At 43.5% G+C, this 22,193-nt stretch overlaps 1 protein-coding gene across 4 annotated transcripts in view; it reads right to left on the bottom strand.

The window, feature by feature from the left end:
* The window catches only part of IPT9 (isopentenyltransferase 9), a 245,849-nt gene that overhangs the window by 46,714 nt on the left and 176,942 nt on the right, over positions 1-22,193 (bottom strand). For all 4 annotated transcript variants that reach the window (XM_087684903.1, XM_087684901.1, XM_087684904.1 and 1 more), the window contains exon 9: positions 10,591-10,666. In XM_087684903.1, coding sequence (XP_087541029.1) covers positions 10,591-10,666 — 76 coding nt within the window. The remainder of the gene's footprint in view (positions 1-10,590; positions 10,667-22,193) is intronic.

Here is a 22,193-nt window from a genome sequence, read left to right as displayed (position 1 = left end):
CACCCATGCCACAGACTACCTCACCTAAGAGCCCACAACCCCCACACCCACCTGGCCCCCCCAAACCGCCCATAACCCTGGCCCACAGCCCCCCCCCCCTCCCACGGCTACCAGCTCCCCCCCACACCTGCCACATACCTCTGACCATCCCACCATCCCTCGATCCTCTTCTCCCCCACCACCACGTCTGCCGAGCGCCCCCCCCTCCCCCCGCCCGATCCGCACCCATTTCAAGTGATCTCCCCCAGACCCACCCCCCCTCCTCCCATAGGAGGTGATAAGCCACACATACCTTCATCCTCCTCGCACGAACAATCTTCCCTCTCCCACACAGCCACCAACTCGTTTGCCCCTGTCATCCGTCACACTCTCTTGAGACAGGCGCAACTGTTGTCACAGGAGTTTTTCCGCAGTGGCCCATGGTCCTACCTGAGAGTTGCGGAGCGCAAAGAGTTCCCACTAACTCTAGAGGTGTGGATCTTCATGGTTCGTAAGTCAAGGAGGAGCAAGGTCCATCTACTAGGTCCATCGGACGCACCAAACTACACTTTTTTCCTTCAGTCCTCTCACTGAGGGGTTTGGACGACGACACAGATATAGGAGTTGAAGAGTCAGGTGGCAGACCACATCTCCCAATGGATGGGAGAAGAAGAACTAGCACTGTTTACACAACAGTGGCCTGGTTGCATGATGGACATTGACTGATGGGTTGGTGCAGAGGTCCCACACTTAAGCATTATCTTTTGAGCCCCTCCACAGTGGAAAGCTTGGAGGGATGTGATCGAGTGGCCCCTGGCACAGGCGGCCCGCGTCTACCAATGTACAGAGTCACGACTCTCAGCATGGCTGATAGATGCATTGATAGTACCACCTTGAGCATCTATCACCATTATGGTCCGAGCGAGGCCACCATGGGGGACTGGAGTTCGTCGTCCAGACCTGCAGCAAAGCATACTTGGATGCCCCATAGTTTTTCCTCCTCATCAGTAGCCTCCACACCGAACATATGCCTAGTCAGTCAGTCGCAAGTTTCCCCATGAGCTTACACCTTGCATCCTGGAATGTGAATAGTCTCCACTACAGCAGGGCACATGGTTCCAAGAAGTTGATTGTTCGGCAGGAGCTGCAACTTGCCCTTACCAGACAGATCAACATCTTACTTCTACAAGGGCAAAAGCTCACTCCCACCCACGCCCAACGGATAAGGAAGGTACTCCCGGGCAGCTCCCACACTTACTAGGAGCACGCCATAGGTGCCCACGGCAGGAGTGGAGGCGTATGCACCTCTATTGGCCCGAGTCTCACCACCTATGTATGAAACCACGAGACGATAGTGGCAGGGAGGGTTCTATGGATCCGATTGGATATTGAAAACTCGTGCCTTGGAGTCCTCAATGTCTATGCCCCTACCAAGGTTAGGGCATGCAACAGGTTCTGGGTGGAGATCACGGATGGACTCCCAGAGGTGGACTCCTGGATCGTTGGAGGAGACTTCAACAACATGGAGGCTTTGGAGGACCAGTAGGACAGAGGCAGACACTACTAGGGCATGGATGGGGAGGAGCAAGAGGCATGGGAGGTCTTCTTACTGGCAATAGAAGCACGCAATGCCTGGAGAGGCCCTGCCTTCCACAAGAGGGAGAGGTCCTCAACTTCTCTTGGGGATACAAGCGGCTAGGTGAAGTCCTGCTAGAGCGGATGGGGAGGTTTTATGTGGGAGAGTGGGGAGGCTCTCGTGGAGGCCAGATTGGGCAGCTGGCGGGCACCACGTTGTGATCATTGCCCGGTTCTCTTGACACTAGATCCCCCAGCATCTGCCCTAGACACAAGATCCTGTTGGATCCCTGACTTGATCTATAGGACGGAGGAGGTGAGGAGACAAATAGAGAAAATTTGGACCAGGGAGTGGGGCAGGAGGGACCGGATTGTAGAGGAGGTTGTAGAGGTCCTAGCTGAGTTGAGCAGAGTCTGCCAAGAGACAGCCATACAGGCCAGGCAACAGAGCTCGAAGGAGGAGAGAGCACTCCGACAGGACCTTGCAACCACGCAGAGACTATTACAGGACACTCCAGGGGATCCCACCCTACACGCACAGGAGGTGCGCGCGCAAGCAACCATTGCTGGTCTAGAGGACCAGGCGCTCGGAGTTCTCTTTCCACACCTCAGTAGCTTTCTAGACACGAAAGGGGAACACGATGTACAGGGAGTTTTTCCAAGTGCCCCAGCCTCGCACCTCAAGAGAGCAGATACGCAGCCTTCGAGATCAGTATCGGAGGACCCATTCTAGCCCCCAAACCAGGTGATGGAGATTGCCACCAACTAGTACAGATGCCTCTTCCAGCAGGAGAGAACCTCAACTAGAGGACTGCGATGTAGACAGCAGGTCTAGGATCACATCCCGTCCCTCGTCAGAGAGGAGATGGGACGCTTCCTCCTAGCCCCCTTCACAGAGAAGGAACTAGAGGAGGCTTTCCATACACAAGACGAGCAGAAATGCTCGGGAGAGGATGGCCTCTCTAAGGCCTTCTTCACTACCCACTGGGAAGTGGTGAAGGACCCCCTACTAATGGCCTTCAAGGAGATTTTCACTTCAGGACAGATGCCATGGAGTCTTTCGATGGCCTTATCAGTCTTCTCCCCAAAGAGGGAGACCGTTTGGAGCTTTCCTAGTGAAGACCGATCACCTTATTGTCAATGGCGGGCACTGGCAAAGATGATTGGAAGGCGACTACGCCCCGTGCTTCCCGACATCATCCATGACACATAGACAGGCTTTGTCCAGGATACGAGCATCCTAGATAGTGTATTCACCTTCTTTGAGGCGACAGAGTGAACCGAGCATAGTGGGCAGAGACTGGCCGTATTACTCTTGGATTTTGAGAAAGCTTATGACAAGGTGGATTGGGATTTCCTAGTGGACACCATGGTAAGGTTGACTGGAGAGATCGGTCTGACAGGGCTGCCCCCTAGCCCCGTACCTATTCCTACTCTTAGAAGAGGTGATGTCTCACTTCCTCAAGTCTTGTGTGAGTGGATTACGTGGCCTCCGACTTCCAGTGAGAGAGGAGACTGAGTTGTTAGACTCAAAGTATGCAGATGATACAACACTCTACATAGAGAACGATGAGTTGATGCTGGAGAGAGTGAGGCTGGCTCTTGAGGTGTTCTGTTCGGTAGCGGAAGTGAAAATCAACTAGCGAAAGTCGGTTGGTTTCCTCACAAACCCCAACTCTAGCACAGAGTGGGGGTTCCACCTGGGATTAAGAAGGGGCAAACTGTCCGGTACCTAGGATTCTAGGTGGGACTTGACATCACTCCTGCCCAATAGTTTCTTCCAATCCTCGATTCTATTCGGAGAAAGTTGACCTACTAGAGCACGGCTCACCTCTCACTAGCCGGCCGAGCCTTGGCGGTTAAACAGGTCCTCCTAGCGATGGCCTGGTATATCGCCTCATGTTGGTGCTTCTCCTCATCTTGCGTAGTGCAACTTCACCGCCAAGTGTGAAACTTCCTTTGGTCTGGGTTAGACAGCTCCAAGGATTCCAAGGCCAAGGTGGCGTGGGTGACCATCATACGGCATCCGTTAGAGGGAGGGCTTGGAATCATAGACCCAAAGCATCAAAGTATGGCCCTCTTGGGCAAGCTAGTTGTCCGCGGCCTCACATCGGGAGGGCAGACCTAGAAGGTCCTAATGCAGGAGGGTCTTCAAGATTTTAGACTAAGGCTTGGTGGTCAATGAAAGCCGTCCCTAAGATGGATCTTCATGTCAGCCCAGATCACCCTTCCTACGCAGTTTGCTCCGTGTGTGACAGGGCCTTCGTAAAGCCCTAATCCAAAACCCCCCAGGCTGCAAGGAGGAGATAGACCATCAGCCGGTGATCTGGAACCCCCAGGTCAGGGATCGGGAAGGGGCACAAATTGACGACCGCCCCCACATCCGATGGGCTGGTTGGGAGGCTAGCCCATCTCGTACCATCGAGACATGGCGGGAGGTGTACATGATGGTGGACGAGGAGGTGCTACAGCGAGTATCAAGCTGCCAAAGAGGAGTGGAGCTAAGGAGAAGGGAGATAGACACAGCAATACCTCATGAGTGGCTTGCCCCCCCGATATGAGAGCCGATAGAGCCCGGGGAGATATGGGCCGCTAAGTTTTCACCAACATGCATCCCCTACTGGTGGTAGGTAGAGTGGGCGGCGCTCCACCTGGGACCTTCTTCACTGTACAGGAGAGGGGGCATCTGGCTCTTGACAGAGGACAGCAGGATGAGGGGATAGCTGTCCTTTCATGGAAGAGGATCCGGGTGATTGGCCTTCAGGGGAAGACATGGCGGTTGGACCCTTTTTTCTTTTGAAAGGAGTTCAGGGAGTGGCACCTTTGGATCTGGGAGGGTAGGCCACTTGATGAGAAGGAGTGGGATCCAGGAGAGTGGCTATGGCCAGCCACTGCAATCGCCAAGAAGCCACTGAGGTTCCTGGAGTACACCGCTAAAATTGGCAGACACGTACTGATGCATGAGGATATGGATTGGGCACCATCACATAGCAAGCATTGGGTGGAGCACAGCATCACGAAGCCTTTTTGACGGACCTTCTAGTACTGCCTATGGGATAGCTGGAGGCCGAGGAGGATATCGTATTTTTTATGGCTGGTGACACATGGAGGCTTGGCGGTGGGAAGTTGGCTTGCCCAGATGCAAAAGGAGGGAGGTTGTAAGCACTGCACACAACAGCCTCTGGAAACCCCAAAGCATTGCCTTTGGTCGTGTGAGGCGACGCAGCTCATGTGAAGAGGAGCATGCCGCATCCTTTGCCGTATAGCACCCAGCCTTGGATGTATCTCATAGGGAGCTTTCTGCTGGTAGGCGGTCAGCCAGGGCCGTCACCTTCTGTATGAGGCCGGGATGCACAACATGATATTCATTATCGAGGCAGGGTCGTGCGTAGTGGTCGGTTTAGAGGCTCTACCCATCCGCCAAGTGCTGGAGCCCACAACAAACCACTTTGAGGTATGGGAGATCATAGGGAGTCTTACTGGTTGGAATATCTGGAAGGCGCGGTGTCAGGAGGATTTTTGCCGCAGAGAGGCTTTCAGTACAGGCGACCTTAGTAGAGCTCTGGACCTCCATCATCCACTCCCTTCGCGGCTGATGGGATCAGATGCAGGGCGAGTCCAGGTCTCGTCAAGAGCTCCGATATCATTTCATGCGCACTTGGGGTGGCCAGGACCTGTTTTTCATGATGTAGGCAGGCAGCCCTAGATGGCGATACACCTCCCCTCCATGGCTTCTTGCCCCCATCCCCCCCAGACCGCCTTAAAGGCTCGTATACATGATGTATTTGTAACTTTCATCAGCTCCAGCTAGTCTGTTGAGCATGAGCACTCTGTTGTAATTAGTTTTTTTCAGTGATATAATCAGCCACATTTTACTTGCAAAAAAAGTACCCTGCAAGTAATGAAAGACATGCTTAACAGCTTGCCAATGTGACATGTGTGGCTAATGCATATATCTGCTCAGGGCTGAAACTGCAAATTGTATGTCAAGCCTAGTGTTGCATAGGTAAATAAGACATCCAACTGCTGGAGCATATGTGTGTATATCGTGGCCCAGGTTGTGACCACTATTGCACTCATTGATGAGGGAGCTGATTTTCAACATCCTTCCCATAGAGACAGGGAACGCCCGTTCCGGCACATAGGAACGGATTAACGCGTTCCGAGGGGTTTGAGCCAAGGAAATGCTAGCGAAACGTTCCAGCCCGTTCCAATCCGTTCCCTGGCTGTTCCAGGGCCGTTCCCTGTCTGAAACGGCCATTCTAGCACAATAGTTTTTTTTTTAATTTTTAACTTTTAAGTTTTAACTTTATTGTAGGCGTTTCGCGCTTTCGCCTGTCTGTTGCCCGCGCTGTCGTCCATTTCGCCTGCCCTCCCGCTCGCCTATGGCTTTTCAACTGCTCTCCCGCTCGCTTGCGTCGACTGCTCCCACTCACCTGCGCCGACTGCACTCCTGCCGAGTACCTAGTCCACCCACTCCGCCTGCTCCGCCTGCCCTACCGACTGTCCCCGCCCACTCCGCCTGCCCTTCTGACTGTCCCGTTGACTATCTCAATTGCCCCGCCTGCCCCCATGGGCCCACTGCCTACTCCCACCTGATCTCGGGACTCGTCTACCTCTCCCGCCTGCCTGGCCCACCTCTCTTGCCTGGCGTGACTCCTCCCCACGATCAGGTGAAGTCTCGAGGATCATTATCTCGATTCTCCCCCAAATTTGGGGCATTTTGGGTCAGACGTCAGTTGTTGGTAGTTGCCCCAAAATTTGGGCCTTTCTCAAGGATTGGATTCTGGAATTTGGGACTTAAATTTGGCTGCAATGTCCCCAAATTTGGGGCATTTTAAATCAGTCATTGTTCCAAATTTAGGAGCTGAAAATGCGCCAAATTTTGGGGCATTTTCAGCAAGGAATTGCAGGCTGGAATGCCCCAAAATTGGGGCATTTTGAGTCTGTCATTGCCCCAAGTTTGGGAGCTGAAAATACTCCAAATTTTGGGGCATTTTCAGCAAGGGAATGTAGGCTAGAATGCCCCAAATTTGTGGCATTTTCAGTAAAAGGAATGCAGGCTGAAGTAGCACCAAAGTTCTGGCGTTTTTAGCATTGCTAAATATTTAACACACACATGTTGAAATTTTGGCTGCAAATTTCTGCAATTTTATTGAACTTTACTAATTATTTGTCACTTTTATATAGATGGCAGCATTGACATCTATGGGATCTTCACCATGCTCAGCAGGTACTTCGTCAACAACTGGACGAAGTCAAAGCACTACTTGGTCACGGTGGGATGATGTAGATGCAAGGGTGCCATTGAGAGGTGAAGGGGCTCGCCCTTGGAAATGCAAACTTTGCCCTTATGCTCGCACTAGTGGGGCTGATAAAGTGAGAGCCCATCTTCTACATGAGGAGGGGAAAGAGGTGTGTTTTTGCACCAATGTATCAATTGAGAAAAGGCAGGAGTTACTTGACCGCATAGCCACATCTATGGGGAATTCACATGCCAGGAGGACGCCAAATATAGCAGTGGATCCAACAACATGGACTCCAAGACCAGCAGGGCATGGTGCTTCATGCAGAAGACCACCAGGATTAGTGGCTACGCAGCCTTCTCGTGGGCCATCAATGGCAACAGGTCGTGGTGCTAAACAGAGTTCATTGCACACTTCATGGGAACCAAAGAAAAAAGAGGAAACACATACAGCAGTGGCACGCTTTTTTAACCATGACCATATTGCATTCAAATCAGCCAGGTCACCTTATTTTTTAAATATGGTGACAAAGATTGCAGAGTATGGATCCACATATAAGCCCCCTTCATCAGAAACTATCAGGACTACATTGCTTCAAAAGGAGAAAGTAGCCATAGAGATTGCAACAGCAAATATTCGCAATCAATGGGCAAGAAATGGAGTGACATTGATAGCAGATGGATGGAGTGACACACGCCATAGGTCCATACATGGTGTTGTTGCATATTCTCGTGGAGATGTATACTTCATTGGTAGTCAGGATGCTTTAGAGACTGGAAAGAGTGCAGATGTATTGGCATCCAAGTGGTGCGAGGCAGTGCAGCCTGTTGGGGCAGAAAATGTAGTACGGTTTGTGGCAGATGGTGAACCTACAAACACGGCAGCAGGAAACATTTTAATGGCAATGTATCCACATATCACCTTTAGTCTATGCATGGCGCATTGCTTGAATAACTTGTTGAAAGATATTGGGGACTTGCCATGGATTGCATCTCTTGTTGCGAAAGGCAACAAGATTATCACATTTATATGTAATCATCAGTACTTGCATGCTGAGTTTCGCAAGAGAAGTGACAAAGAACTTCTTAAATACTCGGATACACGATTTGCATATAACTTTCTTATGCTTGGTCAATTGCACTATTGCAAAGGTGCAATTAGGGAGCTATTTGCTAGTGATGAGTATGAAAATTGGACTGGGACTGCCACTGCTACTGCTGTGTTATGTAATGCATATGTTTCTGATAGAGATTTTTGGGATGAGGTTAATCACACCAACCAAATGGTTGATCCTATTATGCACATGTTGAGGCTTGCAGATGGCATGGATCCATGCATTGGGAAGATCTATGAAGGTATGGATCGCATGATTGAGAGGTTGGAGAGTTTGGAACCAAATGCAGATAGGTATGAGCAGATCAAGGAGTTATGCATCAGCAGATGGAATGAGTATGACTCTCCTATGCATGCTGCAGCATATGTGCTTGATCCTGAGTTTCAAGGAAAGATGCAAGAAAGAGACCTTGAGGTGGTCAAGGCTTGGAACACATTGCTTGCAAGGCTTTATCCTAGCCGTGAAATGCAACGCAAAATCAAAAATCAGCTCTCTGTATATCGGCAAACATTAGGAATGTTTGGTACAGAGGATGCACTAGAGGACAGGACAAATATTGGGGCTGCTTTATGGTGGGAGGACTACGGGGCAGAAGCTCCAAAGTTGCAGAGTCTGGCTATTCGTATTCTTAGCCAAACAATTAGCTCTTCTTGTTTAGAGCAACTATGGAGCTCATTCAATCACATTCACTCAAAGAAGAGAAATCGTCTTGGTACAATGAAGACGAATGACCTAGTTTATGTGAGCTCCAATCTTCGCTTGCTAGCTCATACATCAGTTGCAAAGGCTAATTCTTTTATATGTTGGGAAAAAGATGACAATGATGATGATGGTGATGATGATGGGCAAGATGTTGTTCAGCAAGATGAGCATTCAGGCACAGTGGAGCCATCTTCCATGAATCAGAGCACTTAGTAGCTAGCCTTTTGGAACTTTAGAGTATTGACTTGAAAATTGGAGCTCTTGTAACCTGGATCTTTACTATTTAGGCTTTAAAGTTTACTGTTTAGTGCATATTTTGTGTTTTTGCAATGCACACTTGTTGCCAGTTAGACTTATGCAACATTGTTGATTACAATGTTGAATTATGAATGCGACAATCCATTGCTGGTTACAATGTTTTGAATCTTTATTATTGTTGAAAGTTGAAACTTGATTATTATGTCTCTAGAGTCTAATTTCATGAATTATAATTTATGGTTGATATGATCTGTCTCTCTAGATTCTAAGATCTCTCTCTCTCTCTCTCTCTCTCTCTCTCTCTCTCTCTCTCTCTCTCTCATATATATATATATATATATATATATATATATATATATATATATATATATATATATATATATATATATATATATATATATATATATATATATATACACACACCGTTCCCTCGCTTTGGGCGTTCCCCCCGTTCCAAGGGGTCCCGTTCCCCGTTCCTGGTAACTATGATCGTTCCTTACAAATACTAGAGAGAGCTAGGTCAACCACACCTACAACTAACTAATGTTATATTGAATCCCTATCGAGGTAAACCCTACTCCTTGCAAGGAAAATGCAAGCTAATGTTGACGATGGAGACCTAAAGCATCTCAATCTTCTTCTATGTGTTACCGAATAGAGTAGTTGGAATGGAAATACCACTTGGACACCCATTCAAATGTCTCACGAAAATAATGCACAGCATCCTCCGGGGTCATCAAACTAGGCAACCATACTCCATAGAGCACGACACCCACCACTTAATTGTTGTAGCCAACATCATTACCTTTAACAAATTCGATCCATCATTACTCGCCATCAGAGACAAGTCCCCTTAGTGGACTCCCATGTCTTGGACCACCCCATGACAAATCTTTTTGCCTTGAGGAGGGCATGGTGCTTCTAGAGAGTCATATTGATCACAGTGGGATCCTACATGTCAGCTAAAAGATCATCAAGAGAGCATTTTGTATATGGTGGTAGCCTACACTTACAGTCATCATAGTTACTTCCTTTTCATTTTCATTGTTGTTCTCAAATCGAGATGACATGGTCAAACATACTCATTTCATTGTCTCATAAGCCATTTTGGCTTTTTGAAGACATAAATACATGTGTTTCTGTGTGTGTGTGCGTGTGCGTGTGCGTGTGCGTGTGTGCGTGTGCAAGCACCTTCATTCATTCATTTGTTTATGTGTTTGTTTGTTCATATTTATAAATATTTATATTTATATTTATATATTTATGTATTTAATAATCAATGCAATCAAGCTCTCTCCCCATGCTCTCTCTCAACCTCCTCAAGTTCTCATGTTTAGGCCTTAAATTGTGTGTATAATGTTTTTGCATTGAACGTACATTCAAGATTTTTTAGTTCAATTAGTACTGTACTAACACTCGAAAGTTACCGATTTGATGCCATCAGATCTGATAACCCTGATCTTATTGAGCTTAATAATTACTTATCTTCATTCACAAAAACCTGTCTCCATACTAACAAAACAGTTGCCTACAGTAACATTGCCTGAAACTACCACAAAACATATACTTATTATGAGCCTAACAGCCAGAACTTTTTAAGGTTTTCAAGAGTCCATTGAAGGATGAAATAGCATAAAATGCTTTTTCTTCAGAGCCCATTATACAATGAGGTAAAACAGGGTTGATGAGAACAGATAATGAGCGAAAACTTAGTACCGGTGGCTTAGAAGCATCGAGCCAATAATACAAAGGTTCCTGTCGAAACCATGTGAGCTGTCTTTTGGCATAATTCCTGCTTCACATTGCACGTAGGTTAGTAGGTGAGTTCTGTAAATGGAAAGATAATACTTCATACAGCACCCCTCCAGTATGAGCATAAATAAATGGGAGACCAAGCAAACTCCAAAAAATTGGTATTGCAGAATAGATGAGCATACACACAGTAAGTTTAAAGGTAAAACAAGAGAAAAAGTTACCTATGTAAAATCCTGCATATACATGTACTTATTCTTTTCATATGCATAACATGATTAAGGGACACATCTTTTAAAGTTGGGGAGTGATTTCATTCATCCATCCTTTCAGATGCATGACTCTGGAATTAAGATGTCTGCCACTAATTATCATGTTTAGATGCACTAACATATGCAAACTATAGTTCTATGTGAGCATTCTCAATTTATCTAGAACATACTTACCCAAACTACAAGCCATTCAAAATACTTGCAGCCTGTAAAAGGCTTGTCAAGGAAACCCCACATTTTGGCCCCCCAGGGTCCACTCAGATGTTTGATTTCCTAGATCCCTGATGCTTTGGCTCCCACTTGAAGGACATGGCACATGACAGAAGCCACTGATCCGAACAATGGGCAAAACACCCATACCAGACATCAAGTCACCACAAAGTGCTCCTTGAGAGACCATAAACCCTATGCTGGTTTGCGAAGATATAAGGACACAGATATCAACACAGTTACAAGAATGAAACAGGAAATCAAAACAGGAAAAGTTTGGTGTGTTGGGGACTTCCAGACTATGAAATCCAGAGCATCAAATGAGACATATATGAAAATGCCAATAGTATTCTCCATTAGGGAGCTGTGACTGAAGAGGTCCGCCCCATAGATGCTAAGTGCTCGCGGAAGATTCATGCAAATAACATCCTCTAAGCAAAGGCAGTAAGCTGGGTAATGAGGTGGCACTATCTCCTTTCTAGTCGACCTCAAAACCAATGACAGCATAGTAACAGCCATCCTCCAAAAGCCGATCTTCTCAGAAACAGTTCATTTTCCCCGAATCCCTCCATCCTTTTGACTTGGTCCCTTATGGACCCCCACTCAGAAATGAACATTGTTTACAACAAGGCCTCTAAATCAAACCATTGGCCACTATGGGAACCTCAAAGGCTAGCAAACTTTGCCCAATTTTGGAAGCAATTCTACTTTATATGAGTAAGAACTGAACCAATGCAGTTATGGTAAAAGAATGGCCTGACACAGCTGCTGATCTGCTTTAAGAGGGAGAAATTGAAACATCCAATTTTTAAGCATTCATAAGGCTGGGAGAGATAGGAATGGTGATTGCAGATGCCTGAAGAGGTGAGAAGTAGGATTTTGTAGAGAGAAGGAAATAGAAGTGGATGTTATCTCATCAAAGGCATCCAGGCCTCACAGATGAACAGATGCTGTTGCTCAAACACAAAGCCTTACTTTTCCAAACCAGATGCGAGAACAAGGTCTTGGGGCCAACAAAACTCATGCCAGAACTTAAAAGACCAAGAGCTTAATTGACAGCAGTACTGCTAACTCCTCTAAAGCTGCAAGCACAGAAGAAGCACATGTATAGCCAAGAGAGATCACGTGAATGTTGTAGACAGCTGACTGTTTACCATGAACGCTAATTGAAGCTGAAAAATCTCACTACTGCAACCGTAAGGAGACATTGGGGCAGCAATGGAAATTCACCTACACTGCTGGAAGAGGAAGACAAGAAGCAAATAGAATAATCTAGTCATGAAGTGGTTTTTTTCCAGAGAAAAATATTCTATTAATAAATCCCATGGGGACAAAGTATCCGAAGGCAACAAACTACAAAACAGCCCTGCAATGCACTTCCAAAACAAAAACATACAACAAAGGTAGGCCTATTACAAGGCCTGAGTTAATAACCAGTCAGGACGTCTATAGTGCCAGACCATGTATGGTTGACAGTGAAACAAAGTGTTAGAATCTCTGGTCCTGGGAAAAGCATCTCTCCTCCTCATAGTCCCCAAACTTCCCTCTGTCCTCTCCCATCTCCCACAAAAAGTATGAGCAATCTCTGTCCAAGTCCTAGAGAGAGTCTTTGCAATCGATATCTTCGATAAGTCTATAGCATGGCTGCATCAAGCAGTCCATATTTACCAAGCAATAGTGCTAGCTATGAGATCCCATCTGTGACAGTGCCCTGAAGTCCAGTCTGTGAAAAGTCTAGCATGGCAACCTTGCTCAAAAGCTACCTCAATATAAACTAAGCATGATTCCTCTATACATCCTGATTCCTCATACCCGCAGTCTGGGCCTCTATCCATGACCCAAGCAACCATCACCCATGTCACAGTCATATTTTACAGTGCCTTGAAACACCATCCTAAGGTCTCCCCTCCATATCTCTTGACTCGAGCCCTAGGGCAATCCTACATGCAATGTCTCTATGTCTCCTCTGGCTCCCTGCATCTAGCACAAGGAAAATGGCCTCCGTCATAGCCAAGCCAAGTACCAACTGCTAGAGTCCTATGTGCTAGTAACCACAGAAAGAGTGAAATTTTCCTAGATCTAAAATTGTCCTCCGATCTCATCCAGAAGTCAGCAATTAAAGGTGGTGAGATACCTTATGTACCCCAATGTTGAGTCACTGCCGATATCACTCTGATCCTACTCATCTGGATTTTTCTCCTTTATCTAATGGTGTGTCCAAAAGAAGGAGCATCCCTAAGTATCTGTACAAATGGATCTTCCCATACACACTTCCTAAGGTCTCATTGTAGCCTTTGAAGCTGGTCTCCAATGGTGTGGCTTCTCTCTGGCCTATGTATCTGGTTAAAGAGAAGTGGCTGCCTCAATTTCTCCTCAACAACGGCTAGGTCAATCAAGTAAAATCCTGTAGATATTAAAAGCTAGCATAATAGCTGTACCAATTCTAACCTCAAAACCACTCCCAAGCCTCATAGTGCAAATGAGCTGAAAATTTTAATGGATGCTAGGCTACCATAGTCCCCCATAAGCAAGAACAATAGTCTCTAATCTCCATAGCAATAACTTCTTCCACAACTCCTCACCTCGAAGGACCCTCACAAAAAGCTTCATCATCAGCACTCTACTCTGACTGTACCCAAACCACCCCTAAATCTAAGGGAGAATAATAATATCTCACGGTCTTTATCCCTCATTGGACTTCACCATCTACACCTGACCAAATGAGACTCCTACTAAGGCGCTTCACCTACATGTGCATGAACTAGATAAGGCCCAACAACTAGTATAGCACATGTTAGAAAGTAGAATCTTGTTAGCCACTACCACCTTCACTGATAGTGATAATCTCATTGTGCTCCAATACAGTAGCCTCTGCCTTGTGCTTAAGAGTAAGAGTGTCAACTGCTGGTTTGAGGTGATATCAATGCCCACATGACAACCAAGGTATCTCATTAAACTGCTGTGGGGGACCCAAGTGAAATCCTCATGTGGCCTCCAATCTTGCTGCTGAGTATCACAAACTCAAAATTTGTAGGATGCATATCACTTGATAAGAGCTTCTAAGGCTCTACAAAAGACCTCCACCACAGCTACAACGACCCTGAAGTTATCCTCATCCCAATCCAAGTGACCAATTGTGTCATCCACAAACTCTACGTCCAACAACTCCTCAAACTCTTATATGGGCGATATGATGCCACAAATACTTGTAGATCTATTGCTCAGAAGAGAGCTCGTGGCCTTTGCTACAAATAGAAAAAGTAGAGATGGAACGGGGCATCCCAGTCTCAGAGATCTATAAATGCTAGATCTGTCACCTCTGGAACCACCAATAAGAACCTGGCAATGAGCTGAGAAATAAAGAGCTGCTATCCCTTTGACCCACTACTCTAGAAAACCCATCCTCAGCATGGTGCCCTTTCAAACCTCCCAATCAACTTTGCCATAAGCCTTCGCAATTCCAAGATTAGTTTGTTAAATCAGCCTTTAAAACAGCATGACTTGTTCAATATTGGCATCAATGCAATGATTTTTGTATTGCTTCAAGTCATAGCATGTTCTCTACATCACATTGACCAATTAGCATTACCATCATCATCATCATCATCACCACCACCATTATAATCAACAACCTAAAGTCCCCAATCATCTTGGTTAAAATGTTCCAACTATACGGAGGTGGAAGAAACATCAGATGCAACCCTCCAAACCATGCAACACAAACCATGGGCGAGACCAATAATATTTTTTGTTGAGACTTGTTTCATTAGTACACACTTTCCTATGCAAATAGCATTTCTTTCGTTGAGCATTCAGCACATTGATGTGCCGAATGTCCTTAAGGCAAGGTTTTACACTTTGAATCTTGTTTTCTAATAGCTAGAGTCTCACAGAACAACCACATCAACCATAAAATTCCTAATTTCTACTTCAGCTCTTTTTGAACCAAGCATATCTAGGCGACCTTTATCTCCATATTTCGCACTTGAAAGGTGACCTTTACCTTCTTTTCTCTTTTGCAGTACCCATTCATGTAATTAATGATATTTCAGCATTACATGTTTATTGCTAGTTTCCCCTAAGTTATACCCACACCCCTTTTCTAAAACAACAACAAAGAAATTCTATTAATAGCTACCTCAGTCCAAGGAGACCAATGAAAAATACAATACAGGCCCTCTATAGAACAGCAATGATACAGACAAAAGTCGCATTAACCTCTTAACCCCTACATCTAAGTTTCCACATTCTTCTTCATTACTCGTTTATATTTAAATTGCATCCTAAGACTTTACTCTTTCCGAGTGTTTAAGTTAGCAACTGCCTGTTCTTGTCTTTCATCATCGACTATATTGCAGCATATTTTGACATCTTTAGATGGTTTTTGTTTTTTTTAAATTGTATATTGAGCTTTGATGTCCTTTGACTGATCCTTACAGGATCAGTCAAAGCAGTGCTTACCAATCCAAATGGCCTAAGATAGGTACTGAGAGAACTAAGTCGTAGCAGCTCGCTTTTGTTGAGCATAATAAATAATCAGACCTTGAACACATCTGATAGGTAGGTAGATGATTAATGCAGACGAATGCTTTTAAGTATGGTGGCCATGCTATGTTAGTTGTGTCCATATGAGCACTAAACTTATGCATTATATTGATGCTTTGTATCTTCAAGATTCGCCAATTGATGGTCAGCAAGGTTACACTTATCATCATAATGCGCATGATGACTATTGGGCTCCCTTGCAACGATGGTACTTGCTCAATGATATGAACCATGATTTCTCTCTTATAAATTATGGATTGATTATAGTACTGTCTTATTAGATCGTGTGCACCCTTGGCTTGGCATAAATTTTGGTATAGATACAATGGATGATTCCTTATCATGTAGACATTCTTTGCTAGTTAATAACACTTAATTTTCACATGATTTGTTTCCATGGGAAGCATATAATGTTATTGACACCCCCTCTTTTTGGTTGCATATACAAGGATATGTGGACAATGAAGAGTTCTTCATTGCTTCACATGAGGGTTGTGATGTATTGCTTGGCATGCCGTGGTGTCACCACATGCATGCAATGATTGATTCTTGTGCAAAAAAGATCACTATTAAACATGAGGGAAAGGCACTCACACTTGATGTAAAGTTGAAAGGTGAATCTTTCCCTATTGTATCTGTATAGCTGCCATTTCTAAAGTAATGAAAAATCACCATTCAGCGTACTCAGCGCTCACTGAGGGTACACATGATAGTGAAAATGTTGAGAACATGTCTAAATTAGAGAAGGATCACATGTCATTTCTGAAAATGTATGTTGATTGCTTCTCTCAGTCACTTCTAGGACAGCTACCACCTGAAAGACTAGAAGGTCATGGCATAGATCTTATTCCTAGAAATAGGCCGCCTAATAAGCCACCCTATAGAGTCAATACAGCCCAACAAAAGCAAATTATGAGTCAAGTGAATGAGATGTTAGAAAAAGGGTTGATTCAGCCCAACTCCTCTCCCTTTTATTCTCTAATGCTTTTGGTGTATAAAAAGGATGGTTCATGGCGTATGTGCATTGATTATTCTACTCTAAACAAGATCATGATAAAGAATTTCTTTCTGATTTCTTGGATCGATGATGTTATGGATAGATTGCAAGGGGCAGCCATATATAACCGTATAGATTTGAAAGGTGGGTATCATCAAATACACATTAGAACGGAATATGTGCCTAAGAGAACTTTTAGGATATCTTTTGGATTGTATGAGTTTCTTATTATGCCTTTTGGACTTATGAATGCTCCTGCCACTTTTAATCAGATGATGGATCGCATGTTCTCACCACATAGAGGATTTGTGGACACTTTCTTTAATGACAAGATTGTCTATTCAAAGAATGAGACAATGCTCTTATGCATTATATTGATGCTTTGTATCTTCAAGATTCGCCAATTGATGGTCAGCAAGGTTACACTTATCATCATAATGCGCATGGTGACTATTGGACTCCCTTGCAACGATGGTACTTGCTCAATGATATGAACCATGATTTCTCTCTTATAAATTATGGATTGATTATAGTACTGTCTTATTAGATCGTGTGCACCCTTGGCTTGGCATAAATTTTGGTATAGATACAATGGATGATTCCTTATCATGTAGACATTCTTTGCTAGTTAATAACACTTAATTTTCACATGATTTGTTTCCATGGGAAGCATATAATGTTATTGACACCCCCTCTTTTTGGTTGCATATACAAGGATATGTGGACAATGAAGAGTTCTTCATTGCTTCACATGAGGGTTGTGATGTATTGCTTGGCATGCCGTGGTGTCACCACATGCATGCAATGATTGATTCTTGTGCAAAAAAGATCACTATTAAACATGAGGGAAAGGCACTCACACTTGATGTAAAGTTGAAAGGTGAATCTTTCCCTATTGTATCTGTATAGCTGCCATTTCTAAAGTAATGAAAAATCACCATTCAGCGTACTCAGCGCTCACTGAGGGTACACATGATAGTGAAAATGTTGAGAACATGTCTAAATTAGAGAAGGATCACATGTCATTTCTGAAAATGTATGTTGATTGCTTCTCTCAGTCACTTCTAGGACAGCTACCACCTGAAAGACTAGAAGGTCATGGCATAGATCTTATTCCTAGAAATAGGCCGCCTAATAAGCCACCCTATAGAGTCAATACAGCCCAACAAAAGCAAATTATGAGTCAAGTGAATGAGATGTTAGAAAAAGGGTTGATTCAGCCCAACTCCTCTCCCTTTTATTCTCTAATGCTTTTGGTGTATAAAAAGGATGGTTCATGGCGTATGTGCATTGATTATTCTACTCTAAACAAGATCACGATAAAGAATTTCTTTCTGATTTCTTGGATCGATGATGTTATGGATAGATTGCAAGGGGCAGCCATATATAACCGTATAGATTTGAAAGGTGGGTATCATCAAATACACATTAGAACGGAATATGTGCCTAAGAGAACTTTTAGGATATCTTTTGGATTGTATGAGTTTCTTATTATGCCTTTTGGACTTATGAATGCTCCTGCCACTTTTAATCAGATGATGGATCGCATGTTCTCACCACATAGAGGATTTGTGGACACTTTCTTTAATGACAAGATTGTCTATTCAAAGAATGAGACAATGCTCTTATGCATTATATTGATGCTTTGTATCTTCAAGATTCGCCAATTGATGGTCAGCAAGGTTACACTTATCATCATAATGCGCATGGTGACTATTGGACTCCCTTGCAACGATGGTACTTGCTCAATGATATGAACCATGATTTCTCTCTTATAAATTATGGATTGATTATAGTACTGTCTTATTAGATCGTGTGCACCCTTGGCTTGGCATAAATTTTGGTATAGATACAATGGATGATTCCTTATCATGTAGACATTCTTTGCTAGTTAATAACACTTAATTTTCACATGATTTGTTTCCATGGGAAGCATATAATGTTATTGACACCCCCTCTTTTTGGTTGCATATACACGGATATGTGGACAATGAAGAGTTCTTCATTGCTTCACATGAGGGTTGTGATGTATTGCTTGGCATGCCGTGGTGTCACCACATGCATGCAATGATTGATTCTTGTGCAAAAAAGATCACTATTAAACATAAGGGAAAGGCACTCACACTTGATGTAAAGTTGAAAGGTGAATCTTTCCCTATTATATCTGTATAGCTGCCATTTCTGAAGTAATGAAAAATCACCATTCAGCGTACTCAGTGCTCACTAAGGGTACACATGATAGTGAAAATGTTGAGAACATGTCTAAATTAGAGAAGGAACACATGTCATTTCTGAAAATGTATGTTGATTGCTTCTCTCAATCACTTCTAGGACAGCTACCACCTGAAAGACTAGAAGGTCATGGCATAGATCTTATTCCTAGAAATAGGCCGCCTAATAAGCCACCCTATAGAGTCAATGCAGCCCAACAAAAGCAAATTATGAGTCAAGTGAATGAGATGTTAGAAAAAGGGTTGATTCAATCCAACTCCTCTCCCTTTTATTCTCTAATGCTTTTGGTGTATAAAAAGGATGGTTCATGGCATATGTGCATTGATTATTCTACTCTAAACAAGATCACGATAAAGAATTTCTTTCTGATTTCTTGGATCGATGATGTTATGGATAGATTGCAAGGGCTAGCCATATATAACCGTATAGATTTGAAAGGTGGGTATCATCAAATACACATTAGAACGGAATATGTGCTTAAGACAACTTTCAGGATATCTTTTGGATTGTATGAGTTTCTTATTATGCCTTTTGGACTTATGAATGCTCCTACCACTTTTAATCAGATGATGAATCGCATGTTCTCACCACATAGAGGATTTGTGGACACTTTCTTTAATGACAAGATTGTCTATTCAAAGAATGAGACAAAGCATAGAAGACACTTGGACATTGTGTTCAATGAACTGCGTGAGCATAAGCGGGTTATCAATGACAAGAAAAGTGAATTCCTTTTGCATGAAATCCACTTTTTGGGACATATTGTATCTGCTGATGGTATTTGCATGGACCTTACAAAGGTTGAGACAATATGATCATGGTCACCTTTGAGAAATATGCATGAGATTCGCAGCTTCTTGGGTTTATGTTCTTACTACACGAAGTATGAATGCGGGTTTGCTGAAATTGCATCTCCATTGCATGCTTTGCAGAAGAAGGATGTGCCATTTAAATGAACAGCAATGGAAATTTTAGCATTTGAAAAGTTGAAGGAAAAGATGACTTCATATCCTTTGCTTGTGTTGCCCAATTTAAGGAAGTCGTTTGTAGTTCAGTGTGATGCATGTGGTAACAACATTCGAGTTGTTCTTATGCAGGATGACTCAGTTATGGCTTATGAGAGCCGAATTCTCCACAATGCAAAAAAGAATTTGAAAGTCTATGAGAAAGAGCTCTTGACTGTAATTCATGCACTGTCTATGTGGAAACATTATTTGTTGGGGGCTGATTTTATAGTGTAGACAGACCATCAAACTTTGAGATACTTTCTGACGTAGATAAAGTTGTCAGAGAAGGATATGAGATGGGCACATTTTCTCTCTATGTTTCCTTTTTAGATTGTACATATTGATGGTAAAAAGAATGTTGTGACTGATGCACTATCATGTAAGCCACAAATTTTTGCCGTCAACATGGTTTATCACACTGAGTTGGATATCATGAAAGAGCAATATGTTGCTAATTCAAACTTTGCTAATGTTTACGATCAACTGTGCAATGGCCAAAGGCATGAGATGGATGTTTGATAATGCATGGACGATTGTGTATCACAAAGCAGTTAAGGCCCAAAGTTATCGCTGAAAGTCATACTCCTGTGTATGCAAGACACAGAGATATCGATGCCACGATCAAGGCAGTGAAGCATTTCTTTTATTGGCTATCTCTAAGGTGTGATGTAGAACAATTTGTCAAGACATGCATCTTATGTCAGAAGATAAAGCATGATAGGCAAAAGATGTCGGGTTTATTGCAACCATTACCTATTCCAAATCAGCCTTCGCAGAGCATTGCAATCGACTTTATTTTTTAGATTCCTACGATACCTGCAAGGAATGATGGGATATGGACTATCATTTGCAGGTTTAGCAAGCAAGCCCATTTCATTCCAATGAGGAAGAAAATAAAGGCTGATCATATGGCATGATTGTTTTTGCATCACATCTTTAAGTATCATGGTATGCCAGAGTTGATCATTAGTGATCGAGACCCTTGAATGACCAATTTATTTTAGAAGGGGTTATTTGAGAATATGGATACCACGCTGAAATTCTCATCATTCTTCCATCCGCAGACAAATGGTCAATCTAGAGGAAGTAAATTCCACAGTATTAGATATTTTGAGGTACTATGTTTCAGACCATAAGACACAGTGGAAGCAATATTTGCCCGTGGTTGAGTTTGCTTACAACAACACAATGTATAGTTCTACTGGCAAAACTCCGTTTGAGGTGGTTGAGGGTGGCAAGAAGATACCATCTATCTTGCAAACTAGGGGTAAGATCTTTGAGGCTAACCATTATGTGGAAAACTTGGATGCTGCCTATGCAAATATAACGTGTGCACTTTAGAGATCACAAAAAAAGTAAAAGAAAGCAACTAATTGTCATATATGTGCTTTACAAAGTTTGAAGAGGGTGATTATGTATTGCTGCATTTTGAAAAGGCAAGGCTGAAAAAGATGAAAGGAAGAGAAAGATCGTATCCGAAGTTGAGTATGAGATACTATGGGCCCTTCCAAGTGTTGGAGAAGATCAGTGATGTGCCATATTGGCTGAAATTATCTCCATATTGGCAAATACACAATGCCTTTCATATCAGTTTGTTAAGGCATTTTCATGGTGATGTGGCAAAGGATATGTCTACTAAAATTCAGCCTAAGGTTGAGGAGTTAAATGAGATTTTGGTACCCGAGCAGATTCTGGCACATAAGGAAAGAAAGGTCAAAGGTAAAGTTTCCAAGAGATACTTGGTTAAATTTTAGAATTATTTATCAATGGATGCTGAATGGATGGAAGAGAATGACTTGGCTAACCATCCTCAGTTGTTGCAGCTTTACCTATATGTCTTTCAGTTAGAGCCTCAGTCAGGTTCACCAAAGCAAGGGTCCGAAGTATTGCGTGATGCTCAAAGGGGAGATAGCACTTCCACTCCTCCAATTATGGACTGCTCTCGTATGTAGTGGATCTCGCATGTACTCAACATGCATCCAAGGTACTATATTGACAGCATGTTTGCCATGAGGTTACTACTTAGTGTACTAGTCACTATGTGATGTATGTAGATGGGTATGAGTTTCATCTAGGCACTGGAACTATACTTTTGCATTAGCTTATGATCATTTTGCCTCAACTTTGTTTTTGCAATGAGTTTATGATCACATTTGCAGCAGTTTGTGATCAATTCTCAGATCAACAAGTGATCATATTGTGCTTAGTTTTCAATTATTTACAGTTGGTTCCATGGACAATAGCATGTTAGTAAATTCCATTTGTAGTTTCAGCCATGGTTTATACTGAATTGATGCTTTTCTA

The sequence above is a fragment of the Lygodium microphyllum genome, chromosome 9 (genome assembly GCF_053477565.2).
Source record: "Lygodium microphyllum isolate KBCC chromosome 9, Lygodium_microphyllum_v1.1.10, whole genome shotgun sequence".
Taxonomy (NCBI): domain Eukaryota; kingdom Viridiplantae; phylum Streptophyta; class Polypodiopsida; order Schizaeales; family Lygodiaceae; genus Lygodium; species Lygodium microphyllum.
This window is presented reverse-complemented; position numbering and strand designations above follow the sequence as displayed.